This window comes from Martes martes (genome assembly GCF_963455335.1).
Source record: "Martes martes genome assembly, chromosome: 7".
NCBI lineage: Eukaryota > Metazoa > Chordata > Mammalia > Carnivora > Mustelidae > Martes > Martes martes.
In genome coordinates, this window is record NC_137894.1 from 41,085,548 (window position 1) to 41,100,796 (window position 15,249).

Consider the following 15,249-nt stretch of genomic DNA (forward strand, 5'->3'; position numbering starts at 1 on the left):
TGTATATACTTGTCTCCTCTCTCATGATGCTTGTTTTCTTCCCTGCCCCTGGGGATTGTCTTCAAGCTGTTGACTTCTGGGATTTAGAGATTTTACAATGTGGTACTACTTCTTTTTTGTCTATAAGTTAGTTCTCCAGGGGAAAAAGCAATGATTTCCTAAAATCCATACTAATGTGAAGAAAAGCAGTATATTATTGGTTGTCATTGTCTATAGTGCAAAATAAAAAAAGTAAAAGAAAAAAAAACCCTCACATCCCACATCCCCATTCTTTAAGAGCCACATTCTCTTTCAAAGAAATGATAAATGGCTCTAAAGTATGCTAAGAGATTAATTAGAACCACCCAATTAATATGCTTGCATGGAGACAATGTCTTAATGCAAAGACTAATGTTAAGGAAGGAGTTTCTGGCACAGCAGCAGGTGGAGGATGGGAGAAGAGAGGAAAAAGTAATTATCTGATCTCTGAACTTGTGCAGCGTGGTTTTTTTGTGTGTGCCAAACAAACAAATTGCGTTACCATCTCTGAATTTATCATTGCTTGGCTGGTTATTCATAGTAAGGCGAAGCAAGCAAGGGACCATGGAATATGTTTTAAGTAGAGGCAAATAGTTAACTGTGATGGTGGAAACAGACAGTAGTGCTCAGATAAAGGGAATGTTCCAATTGCTGGGCAGAGCTTATCCTTCAAGGATGGCTGCCCCTGTTATGTGGACATTTATCAAGGAATTGAGCAAAGTAGGACTGGGATTGGAAGGAATGGTTCCAGGATATAGCAAGAAGGATCGTATAAACCCAGGGTTTAGGGTAGCTGGGAGATGAGGTCAGTTAACCGGGGGAGAAGACAAACTATAACAATCTCAGCCCCTACTGGGCCAGGGTTTTCAGAGCTAGGCCCAGTGCTGGGGACAGAGCATGAGCCCCAGGAATAGCTTACTCCTTCCCAGGACAGCACAGAGGCCCCCAGATTCCCAGGAGCAGCAGGAGACACAACTGGTTAAATATTCCATGCTCAGGCCGGCATAAGTCTGACACCAGGGATTAGCCAGGCCTGAATTTCCATGTGGTATTTGGAGGCTGGGAACAAGACTGACATACCTTATCTGACTCTGTATTTGTTTTGTTTGTTTGTTTGTTTGTTTGTTTTTTAAAGATTTTTATTTATTTGACAGACAGAGATCATTCATAGGCAGAGAGGCAGGCAGAGAGAGAGGAGGGGAAGCCGGCTCCCTGCTGAGCAGAGAGCCCGATGTGGGGCTCAATCCCAGGACCCTGAGATCATCACCTGAGCTGAAGGCAGAGGCTTAACCCACTGAGCCACCCAGGCGCCCCATGACTCTGTATTTGTTAATATTAGAGATCAGATAGTAACTACATGGAAACTTCATATTAAAAGAACTGGCAGTTACCCCACTGATAAGCTGAAAAGGTTTGATTCTACATCTTCCTTTTTTAAAATCTGTGCTCTGAAATCGCTTTTTGTTGTTTGTTTTTCTAGAAACCTGGAATATGATATCCAGAGCACATTCTTCATTTTTCTTCTCTTGTTTTATAACTCTAATAGGATCCTGTTTTCCTTACTGATTTACAAAATTTAGCTAACTTAAGCTATTCAAAGCACAAAGTTAGATCTAAATTATACAGCTCTGAGGTGCCAGGAATACTTACTATGATTTATCTGAGATATATTTTGTAGATCATAAAATCCCAGAAAGTGGGGTGCCTGGGTGGCTCAGAGGGGTAAGCCTCTGCCTTCAGCTCAGGTCATGGTCTCAGGGTCCTGGGATCGAGCCCCACATGGGGATATCTGCTTAGCGGGGAGGCTGCTTCCCTCTTTCTCTGCCTGCCTCTCTGCCTACTTGTGATCTTTCTCTCTGTCAAATAAATAAATAAAATCTTAAAAAAAAAAAAATCCCAGGAAGGAAAGAAGGGAGGGAGGGAGGAAGAAAGGGAGAAAGAGAGAGAAGTCAGAAATTAAACATAAAAGAGATTCCCTTCCAGCAATTCACCATGGGACCTGAGCTGTTCCGGTAATTGAGGAAAGACGCAGATAAAATCAGGTCAAGATTGGAAGTAAGATTTTAACATTGGGCAGGGCCTCATTCCCTATTCACCACGCACAGTCATCAAGACATTCCCAGAGATAACCAACATTGTTGTGGGCAGTTTTTGATCCCCCATCAGAGCTTTGGACACTCTCATGCACTGTGTGGGGGCCAGAAACCATTCCTATCACCTGAACACTGTCCCGCTCAGTCTCTGGAGAGCCAGCGAGCCCAGTATAGGATACTTACTTCTTCCTCCCACCCAGAACCATCGCCCAGAACAATCCAGGCCTACATCCTCTTGAACTAGACTTTGAAACATCAAAAAGCCACTCCACTCTTTCAGCAAAGAAAGCCTGACTTTCACTGCTTAAACCCCAGCCCTTCCTCTTATGAAGGAGGAAAAGTTGCCTCTTTCTTTCCTGATGTGCTTACTGCCAAGGAAAGAAGAGCTAATCTCAAACAGGTTATCCTGCCAAAATGTTAACAATGATTGGTTGTGGTTGAAGTTGATTTTCTTCTTTATGCTTTTCTTTATTTTCCAACGTTCTACAATTATTGCATATTCCTCTTGCACGTCAAAAAACAAAAACAAAGGGGCTCCTGGGTGGCTCAGTGGGTTAAAGCCTCTGCCTTCGGCTCAGGTCATGGTTCCAGGGTCCTGGGATCGAGCCCCACATCGGGCTCTCTGCTCAGCGGGGAGCCTGCATCCCCCACCCCTCTCTCTGCCTGCCTCTCTGCCTACTTGTGATCTCTCTCTCTGTCACATAAATAAATAAAATCTTAAAAAACAAAAACAAAAACAAACAACAACCCTTCCATCACCACCATCCCACATATAAATCCTTATTTGAGGATTGCCTCTCCTAGAAACCTCCCAGATGTTTTATCCTGGGGGGTCAGTTACTATGGACCCCCAAGCACATTGCCTTGCCTTCCTCAGTCTCAGACCTTTCATTCTGCATGGTCATTATTGCCTTGTTCTTTAAATCTCCAGTATTTCATTCAGTCACCAGCACATGGTAGGTATATCTGTTAACTAACTAGTAAGCCAATGAATGAGTCAGTGACTGAAGTCCCATATTACCTGCTCAACTCTAGACTTTAAAAATCATTCTAGTCATGGAGTGCCTAGGTAGCTACTTGTGATTTTCTCCCTCTGCCCGCTTGCACATTCTCTCTCTAAAAGAGAAATAAATAAAACTTAAAAAAAAAAATTTCTAGTCATATATGAGTTCATATCTACTAGAACCAAGGTGATCAGGATGCCTGGGTGGCTCAGTCGGTTAAGTGTCTGCCTTCGGCTCAGGTCATGATCCCAAAGTCCTGGAATTGAGCCTTGCATTGGGCTCCCTATTCAGTGGTGAGCCTGCTTCTCCCTCTGCTGCTCCTCCTGCTTGAGCTCTCTCTGTCAAATAAATAAATAGAACCTTAAAAGAAAAAAAAAAAAAAAAAAGAACCACGGTGATTCATAAAGACCAAGTTGGTTCGCTCAAACTCCAAGAATCCACGGTAAAATTTGAAATCTGGCAAACTGACATAAAAACCTAAAACTTGTTAAAAACATTTCTTGATTCCTGATCCAAACTTCTTCCTAATTCTTTTTTCAAACTCCTTCCTAATTCTTAATACTTAGAAATGTGCTTGCAAGTTATAATAGCCTTAGGCTGTAACGGATTATAGCTAGGAAAGTTCCAGTTTGTCATCAACTGTTGTTTAAAAATAACAGCCACCCTCACAGTCAGGTTCCATTGACATACTACGGATTTTCTGGTTTATTTCATCTTTTTTTTTTTTTAAGATTTATTTATTTATTTGACAGAGATCACAAGTAGGCAGAGAGGCAGGCAGAGAGAGAGTGGGGGAAGCAGGCTCCCTGCTGAGCAGAGAGCCCGACGCAGGGCTCGATCCCAGGATCCCGGGATCATGACCTGAGCCGAAGGCAGAGGCTTTAACCCACTGAGCCACCCAGGCACCCCTTCATCTTCTTTTTCTTAAATATTTATTTATTTGTGACATATAGTGAGCAAGAGAGAAAGCATGAGCCAGGTGGCAGGAGGCAGGGGCAGAGGGAGAGGGAAAAGCAGATACCCTGCTGAGCAGGGAGCTTGACATGGGGCTGGATCCCGGGACCCCGAGATCATGACCTGAGCTGAAGTCAGATGCTTTACCAATGGAGCCACCGAGGCACCTCTGGTTTATTTCTTCTTAAAAGAAAACAGATTGTTCAAGTACAGATCAGCAAGAAGGGGGAGGGCTGGTGATCATTCTAAATACTTGGCTCATTTCTTCACTGTGATTTTAGGAGTCCAAGAAAGCCCTCTTTTACTCAACTGCCTCTCATTCCTGTAATAGGCAAACAAAACCTTCACTCCAAGATAAGGCTGACCCTATAAACTCACGCCCAGGAAAGGGACATGGGTTAACAGTCATACCGAAGTTTAAACAGTATCCCACAGACCATAAAGGAGGGAGAGGCCCTGCAGAAACCAGGAAGGGAAGTTTGGAGAACTTAAGTCCATCTTGACCAGTCCCATTTCTGCCCAGAGCTTGCCGAGCTCTTAGACTGGGCCCAGGTTATTTAAGGGTGGAATTGTTGGGTTTGGATTTCACCAAATAAAGTGGCTTCTGGCTTACTCTCCCTTTGCGCTCTACTATGGAGAGCAAGACTGAGCAGCCTGATTAGGGACGTATAGCTGGGAACAGCACAAATGCAAAAGAAGACTTGCAAAGGGGGTAAGTATGCTTTTCTGTTTTAGGAAACCTGCTGACGTAGGGAATGCTTCTGTTTTTCTGCAGAAATGCTGCCTTCAGTGGACAAAATTCAGCCACAATCAAGCTAATTGAATGCACAAATGTAATATTTTTCCAGGGCACCTCCAATTTAATGCTTGATGAAATCGCGTCTTTCGCATATATTTACAAAAGCTTTTCTTCATCCAGAAATGTCTGTTAAAATTGCTTATAGATGCTGAGATAGCAAATCACTCTTCTAATGTAATGAGATAAGTCATCTCTATAAACTTTGCTTGCTCAAATGTACTCGCATAAAAGAAATCAGGCTACAGGCTTTTTTCAATAAATAGAATGAACAACTAGAACTTGATGGCTATAGTATGTTCTGCCTCATTGCTAAGGGATGTTTAAAATTGCTCCCTCTCTCTCCCGAAGCAGAGTTTTCGTTTTGGTAGTTGATGGAAAAAGGAGGTCAAATAAACTGATGTGGATAAGAAGCCAAAGCCATTTGTCAAAACATAGGGAGAGGCCGGAGATTGGAGTCATTTAAAAACTAAAAATTGATTTAAAAGAGTTCTGTCCTCAAATCATTTTTCTTGCTAAACGTAGCCACTTTGTGAGCCAGGTTTTCCCTGCTTTAGCTATCTTTACTAATAATTTACACTAGAGGAACTTCACATGCTGGGAAGATTCATACGCATAGCCGTTAGTGTATAGCCAAGTAAAACATATCCAAAGATCAAGAGTCTATGGAAAAATCGAGGTCTTCAGAGGTTTAGCCAACTGTTTCTAAGTAAAATGTGTCTTTAATCTGGAAGCCAACTCTGTGACAAAAGACCTAATAGGCCATCTCACACACGCCTGGGGTCACCATATAGGGCTATCATACATACATGGCCACTCAGGTTGTACACTGCACAATTGAAAAGAAGATACCATTCACAGAGGCTACAATGTGAAGGGTACCATCTGGAGTTGTACAGTATGTCAGTCCCACCACACAGGTCAGGGGGAAAAAAATACATCCTCTTGTTCACAGTTACAGTCAATAAGTTTCCATGGCTACGCTACATGCATTGCCTTTAATTCTTCAAAGAATAAAATCAAAGTTCTTATTATCAACTGACAAAATGTTAAAGTCTGCCTGGTGCCCTTTTCCTTCTCTTTACAAAGTAAAATTGTTTGGGAGTCTATTCAAATCTCCAGATGGTTATTTATTTCAAGAAATGGTTTGGACGGCTTCACTGAGGACAAACTGGAATCCAGAAAAATGGGAGACCAAAGTCTAAGTGTCCTTTCTGTCAGTTTTGGATAACATGAGATAATCATAGCTCCAAACAGCTATGTCTCTCCCCAAACAGGGGAGAGACAGCGGGAAGCATTTGGAACAGTTCTCCCAAAGCCTTTCTGGTGCCAGTCTGCCTTTTGGATTTTCCCTCATGCCTGCTGGAGGGTACAACCATCCAGACCAGTGGCCAGGGTGCCCTAGGCATGGTGGGAGCAGAAGCCTCCCCACATTCTGGCTGTGCACCCTTGCCTTCTTCTACCACCTTCCCTTTGCAGCCTGAAACACACTTTAAGATGGGAAGAAACAAAACCCAAACACTTCCTGATATGAAACATTACTCCAGACAGCCTCTGCTCAGCCCTATCAATTTTGAGTTCACTACCACCATTTAGGGTTAAACATAAATATCCTGCTTCTTATGCAGTTCCTTGAACACTGTCCCAAGGACCCAGAAAAGGATATTTTGGGATTTGAGCATCAGTTAGAATATGCACGGTAGGATACATTTGAGAAAACACTACCTTTGCCTAAGATACTTTTTAAACAATAGCTTAGTGGACTTCTAGGCACATCATAGGCCAATCAAGAGCCATGCTCTATGTAAGTTTCTACACAAAGTTTGCCAAAGTGAAAACGGCAAATCATTCAGCCCACAGATATACTTGGTTTGATCAACATAGTGTCATTCTAGCTGAATTTGCATGCTTTAAGTGGGGCAGGCGGTCTTCATTTCTCTAGCCGCACACCCCGGACCCCCGTTCTGTCCAACTAGCCATTTGACACATTTGTTTCCATTACCTGCTTACTCCTTGCAGACTACTGAGTGTGCCCTATATCAGCCAGGTTCAGGAATGAGCAGTTGACACAGCATCCTCTGACCAGGAGGAATTACAGTACAAGGGTTTGGAGGTAGTCATCAACTCCCTCCCTACATCCTGCTTAGGGGAAGAACGTGTGTAAGCAAACCGTCCACAGTGTCCTGGGCTAGCAGCCTATGGACAGCATCTTTTTAGTAGGAACAATGATACAGTGTTACACATCATGTCTATTTCAGTCTATCCACAAAAGAATGAGCTAGAAACCAATCAGTCCTAGGAACAGCCCCTGGCTGGCTGGGAGGCGTGGGAGACATAATTCTTTCTGTAAATAGTCTTGGTGCCTATAGTGTGAATCACCTGTTCCATTATCAGAACCGTAAGAATCTGGTGCAGAGCTTCCTGCTTTAAAAACTTTACCCAAGATTTTCGGACACAATAAAAATGCTTCCTTCTCCTCTGGGTCATCTTTCTCAATCCTCCCAAAAGCAATCACTTTCTTCTCTGTGCCCCCAATCCACTTTTGTTATACCTCCTTACAAGAATACTGTAGTCTGACTCACTGGCAGGTGTGTCCTTGAAGTTGGGCCAGAACGTTATTTGTTTCTCTAAGGCTAATGGCTTATAGATCCATCTGCAATATTTGCTAGAGCCCACCATGCCACCCCACTCCTCTTCCCAGTTTGAGGCCACCACTGATGGCTGATTTTCACCAAATTTACCTGTAGAAAGATGAGTAGATGTGAGTTTTCTCCCATAGGTACCATCATCCCCTGGACACAAAGAGCTGTGCAAGAGAACTTTCTAGTGTAATGGAAATGTTCTGTGCCTGTGCTGTCCAATACACTGGCTGCTAACCACATGTGGATATCGAGCATTTGAAATGTGGAGAGTGTGCCTGAGGAACTGAATTTTTAATTTTATTTCATTTACATTAATTTAAATGTAAACAGCCACATCTGGATAGTGGCTACCATATCAGACAGCTGAGTTCTAGAGCTTTATTCCTCCAGGGGACAGCTTTACCAGCTGAACAATACAGCCCTTACACATGTTTGATTTTTATTTTTTATTTTATTTTTTAAGCTTGTTTGATTTTTAACAATTAAGTTGAAAGCAAGGTCAACAAAGCTTGTTTATAAAGTAAAAATTCAGTTTATTCATCTGCTTATGACACAGTACACAAGAGGCAAAGTGTTTCACATCATAGATTTCACTTCCAACTCCTTGGAATGTTCATTTCTTTGGCTAAAAGGAGAGACTAGACATGAGAGGCAGGCAATGCTTAGGCAACTGCAATAAGGATGGGGAGCGGGTGATACTAACACCATCCCTGCGGGGACGGGCACAAGGGGACTATTAGTCATAAGCTATTTTCTAGAACTGTTAGCTGGAAACAAAGGAGCACCACTCCTGGATGCTCAACCGTCGTGGGCCTCAGTCATCCCCACCACACAGGTACAGCAGCGCTTTCTGGTAGTCGCCCTTCGTGTCTTGCTACAAACGGCCAAGGAGAAAAAAGAAAATCAGTAATCAAAGCAAGGACCCCAACTCTGCGAAGAGCACAGAACAGGCTCAATGCACACAGAGCCTTCCCTAATAATAGCAAAGAGAAGGCTCTGCGGGACCTGCCTAGCCACAAGACCTAAGCCATCATTAGCAGGCCCTCGGGGAGTCTGGCCCAGGGGAGACCTCTGAGTGCCATGTCCATAAGAGAGAAGGTGAGGAACTAGAGATTCACGCAGCAAGGAATCAGGCCCCCACAAGCCGGCCTGCTCTTCCTGCAGTGAGGTCCCGCAAGCACCACCACTTTTCTCACCACCCCTAACACTTCCAGAGAAAACGAGGGCCTCTCCCGCCTCACGATGCTGTTTCCGGGATTCTGAAGGTCATGAGGGAACAAGCTAGTGAAGTGAGGAAATGTGTGCCCTAAAAAACCTGGGTATACCGAACCCACCTCAAAATTCATCCTTGGTGACCACTGACATGCCTTTGAAATTTTCAGGGTCTTTTAGAAAGGGGGGCTGCAATGTCTGTCTGAAATACCCAGCTGGGGGCCACTGTGGGCAGCCCCTCCTTGCATTCAAAGGCTTCGTCTCTCCAAAACAGAGACTAAATTGATGAGAGAGATGGAAGTTCTGAGTAACTAAACATTGCCAGGCCTGTCACAGAGGACTTTGAAAAAATGGAAATAGTCGACTGTTTAACAATGGAAGGCTGATGGGTGCCAACCCATGCCCCTGTTCCACCCTGACAAAAATCCGCATAAAACTTCTGACACCCCAAAAACTTCACTGCTAATAAGCTTTAACCAGAAGCTTTACCAATAACATAAAGAGTTGATTACCACATATTTTGTCTGTTATATGTATTATATACTATATTCTTATAATAAAGTAAGGAGGATAAAAGGAAATATTATTAAGATCAGAAGGGAAATACATTTATAGTACTACACTGTATTTATAAAAAAAAAAAAAATCGTTAAGTCAACCAGTGCAGTTCAAACCTGTGTTGTTCAAGGGTGAACTGCGTAATAAAATGTAAAATTTAATTGATCTCAGGCTCTTCAGGATGTCTTGCTCTTCAGCCAGTCTTACACGATTATTGTCATGAACACCAATTATCGCTATAGAATAGCGGATGTGGGAAGTATAAAATCTTTGACTGTCTCTGGAAGATTCTAGGACAAGTCACAAATGGCACTTTCAAAATAAACCCTTGGTATCTGATGAGTAGCATCTCTTCCCAATGAATTAGAAAACCACCACCCTCGTCATCATTCTGACAGGCCCCCAGCCCACCGGAGCCAGGGCCTTCTGGATGGCCTGGCAGGGCCAACGCATTACCATAGGGCTTACCTGGATGTAGTAATACAGGGACTTGCCATACTTTCTCTTGAATTCAGACCTAATTTTCAACATGTCCACTTCACTGCGAGAGACCATGATTCTTATCAGAACTTTATCACGAGTCCCCTTGCCCTGAAAGTCAAGTTGATGTTCCAAGTTACAATTCACTGACAATGTTAATCCAGTAAGTTTTCTTACACATGGAACTCATCTGAGTTCTTAATGCTGCCCTCTAAGAAGCTGCAGAGGTAATAATGAAACTATTTCTTTAAGAAAAATGATCATATTGGGGTGCCTGAATGGCTAAGTTGGTTGAGCATCTGACTCTTGATTTCAGCTGAGCTCATGATCGCAGGGCTCATAAAACTGAACCCTGCGTTGGGCTCCACACTGGGCATGGAGCAAGCTTGAGATTCTCTCTCTGTCTCCCTCTGCCCCTCCCTTACTCCCTCTCTAAAATAATAAAAAATGAAAGAAAGAGAGGGAGGGAGGGAGGGAGGGAGAAAGAAAGATGAGCATCTTGGAATTCCAAACACACTAGGATGAAATCAGCACAAAGCCCCACTATGTTCACCCAATAAACTTGTAGGAGCCCTAACTACAGCACGGCTCAGTTTAAGAAGTGCGCGAGTTTCCATATGTAACAAACAGTCCCTGGCTCACAGGGCCATTTTGTGCCATTTTGAATGGTATAAACAGTAAAGACAACTGAGTTTACTCTCAAGAGTCTCAGACCAGAGGCACCAAGGAACAGGTGCTAGCTGACACAGAATCCGAGGGAGATGGGAGAAGATGGGAGTAGACAAGGGGTGGTCCAGGAAGAAAGGCCAGGAAACCAGAAATCACAAGGGACATTTGAGGCATAGAAAATGGGACGGGATTGTGGGAAGAGACAGTCCATTCAAGAGATAGCTGTAGGGCTGCCTTCAGAGTCAGAGAGACCCCAGTTCCAATGTGGCTATGTAACATCGGGCTAGTTGAAGCTTTCTGAGCTCCAGTCTCCCAATCTATAAAGAAAATAACACAAGCCACAAGGGCTTTTTGGTAATGATTTCAGATGAAATAAGTAGCACAATGTCTACGGCAGGCGATTGCTTGGTAATCTCTCCTTTCCTTGTCTGTCTTTACTCTGGGGTAATGGAAGGCAATCCCTGAGAAACCCAAGCAGGAATCAGACATGATTACCATCTGGTATTTTATTTTCTACCTGCACACAAACACACATATTCAAGTAGTCAAGAGACAGAGCGAGAAGACGGACTTGTAGTCTTCTCACCTGTCAGACACAACCATGGCTGACCAGTACATTCCTGAGCCTGGACAGCAGGGGCCCTCCACTATCCACCAGTCAAGGAGACTTGGTCTGGGGGCACAAGAGAAGAAAAGCCTAGCGTGTAAACATGGACCTCTCAGCTGACTCCCCTTACCTTCATGGAGTCGTACAGTCGGTCAGCAAAATACAGGGGCTTATTCTGAATGCACTGGACTGTGGAAAGAAGAAAAGGGGTCAGCTGCTCCTTTCTTCACCAGTGAGGGCCGAGGCCCAGACTCCAGGGTGCAAACAAGATGACCTAACATAACAGGAATGGGCTGCAAAAGGGGAAAAACTAAGGGAAAACCGGGGTCCTCTGAAACTCAGCTCCACCATCATTTTAAACGTGGGGACCCTGAGGGCTGCAAAAACCAATGTGGAAATGTGAGTTTCCCGGACAGAGCCATTTTTCTTGTCATCTTTTTCCTCCTGGGCAATTCCTCACTCTACCAGCTTCAAGCCCTCCTTAGTTCTGTATCTTACATTTATACAGTGAAGATTATACAACAACCCAAATCAGATAAAGCAGCCACCTGTCCCAAAAGCACTTGAATGAAGAGGATGGCCACTGGTCACTTCCACTGTGGCACAGTTTCCTGAAAGCTGATGTCCACTAGCAATGGGCCGGGGTGGGTAGGGGGGTACACTTGCTTACCCAGATTTAGGAAAGCATTTTCCAGGTCTCCTTTGACCTCCTTCTTGATGCTCTCCAACATGTCATAAGGGCTGTAGCTCTTGTACCTCTCAAATACTGAGGAAAAGCAAAAAGCAATTATAATAACAGAGCCACTAATCAAAGCTGTCAGTGATCACTCACATGCTTATGCACCATGGTAAAAATAAACAAACAAATGAGGATGACCACAGCATCTTAGAGTGTTAGGGGTTGTCATGGTGGACCAGAGCTGACACGGCACTGGCTGGCTTGGGACAGCTGTACCACGCATCTGTCCTGAATGGCACTGCCTGGGCCACATATTTTGACCATCTTTAATTCTGAGTGGAAACTATTCTGTTTGGAAGCAATGAGAAACAGTACATAGAGCCCAGGAAAGTCCATTACTTCAACAAATGTGGCAAGATAAAATGATCCTGGACAAGAAGGAGCAGCTAAAGCATCAACTATGGAAAATATTTAGGAGAAAGAAGGATCCAAAATGGAAGAGAAAGGCAAATGGATCTGGTGATGGAAAATGGATGAGATTATGGGGTGTAAAGTAGAGAGTGAACTTTGTTCTGGCAGACCCGTGCCCCAACATAGATAACCAGCAAGCTGGGCTGAGGGGACCATCCGTAGGCTTGAAGACTTCTTCAGTACAAAACCCACCTTTCTGGAGGTGACACACACTCCGCTCAGTCATGATGCTGATCCACTTGGGTACATCAGTTCCTTTCCTCTTCACTCCGGCATCATAGAGATCCTACAAGCACAACCAACCAAGAAAGCTGACTACACGATCCAGGGTAAGGTCATAAAAAATGTCATGCAAAGAAACTCAAAACCCATACACTGAAAATGCCAAACGAGAAGGATGATTGTGCTGAAGACATGGGCAAATATGTTGTATTTAAGTCAAAAGTCTTAATTAAGAGCCGTCTTCCTTAGGCGCAAACACAGCATGAGACTAGATTGTTTGTGAGGTGTGTGCTGTACACATCTACTTCCTTGATTGACAAAGGAAGAATCAAGAACTTCTATTCCTATGCAGAAGGACAAGCAAACGCTCATTAGCACATCCAGCCCTCCTTCCGTTGGTACTTTCGATAGCAAATAAGCTAATGGTTGTCTGTTGAAGACAGCTACAGAGCAGGTACCCACACCCACATTTCTTAGAAACTCAGGAAGTCTCATTTTTAGTTTCTTATTTTTAGTTTGCTAAGAATGGCAAGGAGGGAGGTAGAAAGACTTACACAAGGATAAGATATTTGTTCAGTGAACACCCATTATCTAGAAGTTGTGAAACCTAACATTACTTTATTTAAAACACTTCTCTACTTCCTGTTAAAGGTGCTGTGTGAAATATAATGAAATTTTATTTTATTTTTAAAAGATTTTATTTATTTATTGAGGTATAGTGGGAAAGAGGGGAGGAGCAGAAGGAGAGGGAGAGAGAGAATCTCAAGCAGACTCTGTGCCAAGCATGGAGCTCAAAGTGTGGCTCGATCTCATGACCTGAGACTATGACCTGAGCTGAAACCAAGAGTTGAATGCTTAACCCACTGAACCATCCAGGTACCTCAAAACATACTGAATATTAAAACCAAAATGAGTTTAAATTAATTTTGTTCTGAAACTCTTATAAAATGCCTTGAGATAGTTGACAACTGTTTGGGAAAGGTATGTAGTTCACAGTGATCTGAATTAGCTTAACAAACAGTTCTTAGTGATTACAGCACTATAACCAGCAGAAGTGCTATTCAACCGGAAAAGTAGGGTCTCCGTTACTCTTCCACTTTTCCGTCACCAGAAAGGGCATATAGTGTCTTCTTCCACTCTGCCATGTTGTTTATTGGTGTTTATTTGTAGCAAATACACAAGAGTGCACACAGTCTTATCACACCCTGCAGAATCTGGTACTTCCATACAGGTAAAGCCTAAATAAGCACATGAGTCAGGTATTGGTCCTGTAATTAACAACAGCATCAAGAGGGATTATCTTAAAATAACTACTATTCCCAGAAAGTGAAAATGAAGCCCACAAATTCTTTGACATTTCTCCCTTCCAAAAATGGCACCTGCTTCCTTTTGAACTGACTATAGGCTACACCATAGTGACTCACTTCTAACTAAGAGTATGACAGAAGTGACACTGTGAGGGACAACTGGGTGGCTCAGTCATTAAGGGTCTGCCTTTGGCTCAGGTCATGATCCCAGGGTTCTGGGATTGAGTCCCACATCAGGATCCCCACTCAGCAGGGAGCCTGCTTCTCCCTTTCCCTCTGCCTGCTGCTCCCCCTGCTTGTGCTCTCTGTCAAATAAATAAATAAAATCTTTAAAAAAAAAAAAGAAGTGACACTGTGATTCCTGAAATTAGGTGATAAGCATTTGGCTTCCTCCTTGCTTTCTCTCTTGGATCACTCACTTGGGAAAGCCAGCTGCCATGTTACAAGGACACTCAAACAAGCCCTTAGAGAGGCACAGGCAGAGAAATACAAGGCCTCCTTCCAACATTCACATGGCTGGGTGATCCTGAAACTAGATCCTCTTGAAGCTGTCAGGCTCTCAGAAGATGCAGCTCTGGTCAATATTTTGACCCCAGCCTCATAAGAGGTCCTGAGGTAGAACCACCCAGGTAAGCCACACCCCACAGAAACTGAGAGATTTAAGTGTTGTTGTTTTAAGCCACTCAGTTTGGAGGTAAATTGTTACAAAGGATCGATAACTACTGTATAGACTATCTAGAGACCTGCTAGAAAACAGAAACTCAAACAAGAACCTTGATACTTACCCGGGCGTCTTGGTCAATCAGTTCATAATCAATGACAGAGCCATCCTCTGCTCTTCTACCCTACAGAAGAAAACAAAAGAACATCAAATAGGTTTCTTTGTGTATTTTAATGTTGAAAATTTCATTCTTCTCTCCAACTCATGAAAACCATTATTTAATTTATGGAACACACACACACATTTAAAATTTTTCTTCACTTTCAAGTCTAGATAAGACCAAGGATTAGTAAATAACTGAGGCAGTGAAGTGGGGGGAGGGGAGCTGTGCCTCACCATCACCAACACCCTCCTGGGACAAGCACTTTCTAGAATTCCCTCTACCTTCAAAAAAAGCACTAATGATATTTAATTCCTTCCCTCAGAGAGCTTAGCATCCAGATGGAAAAATCAGCATGGAACAAAAGGTAAAACAACACAGTGATCCATGGCTTATGTAGACATAAAATGCAGAAGGCAGAGATCTGTCATTACCGTCAGCAAAGTCTGTGGACAACGGTGTAGGGCTGAGGTGAACACTGAGGCCTGAGTCAATGAGGCTAGTAAAGGGGAGGAGGAGGAAGCCATTCCCCACAGCAGGAACAGTACAGAGAGAGGCTGAGCACGCCACAGGGCAGCTAGAGCAGAAGGTAAGCAGGAAGGAATCCTTGAAGGAAGATGAAGTGAGGGAGGGACAGGGTCCAGGAAGTTTTCAAGGCAGTAGGAGTTCCGATTTGGTGGCAGAAATGGGCTTTGATCAAGGGAGTGAATTACTGA

The 15,249-nt window shown here is 43.5% G+C and overlaps 1 protein-coding gene across 3 annotated transcripts in view; it reads right to left on the reverse strand.

Annotated features, from left to right (window-relative positions):
- Positions 1-7,864: 7,864 nt before the first annotated feature.
- Positions 7,865-15,249, reverse strand: part of ANXA2 (annexin A2) — a 44,028-nt gene continuing 36,643 nt past the window's right edge. For 2 of the 3 annotated variants that reach the window (XM_080808315.1, XM_080808316.1), the window contains exons 8-13: positions 14,498-14,557; positions 12,376-12,469; positions 11,704-11,799; positions 11,164-11,222; positions 9,746-9,868; positions 7,968-8,381 (exon numbers count right to left, since the gene is read on the reverse strand). In XM_080808315.1, coding sequence (XP_080664441.1) covers positions 8,322-8,381; positions 9,746-9,868; positions 11,164-11,222; positions 11,704-11,799; positions 12,376-12,469; positions 14,498-14,557 — 492 coding nt within the window. In that variant the 3' untranslated portion in view covers positions 7,968-8,321. Of the gene's footprint in view, positions 8,382-9,745; positions 9,869-11,163; positions 11,223-11,703; positions 11,800-12,375; positions 12,470-14,497; positions 14,558-15,249 lie in introns of all 3 variants that reach the window. The other variant, XM_080808314.1, reaches the window with a different exon arrangement.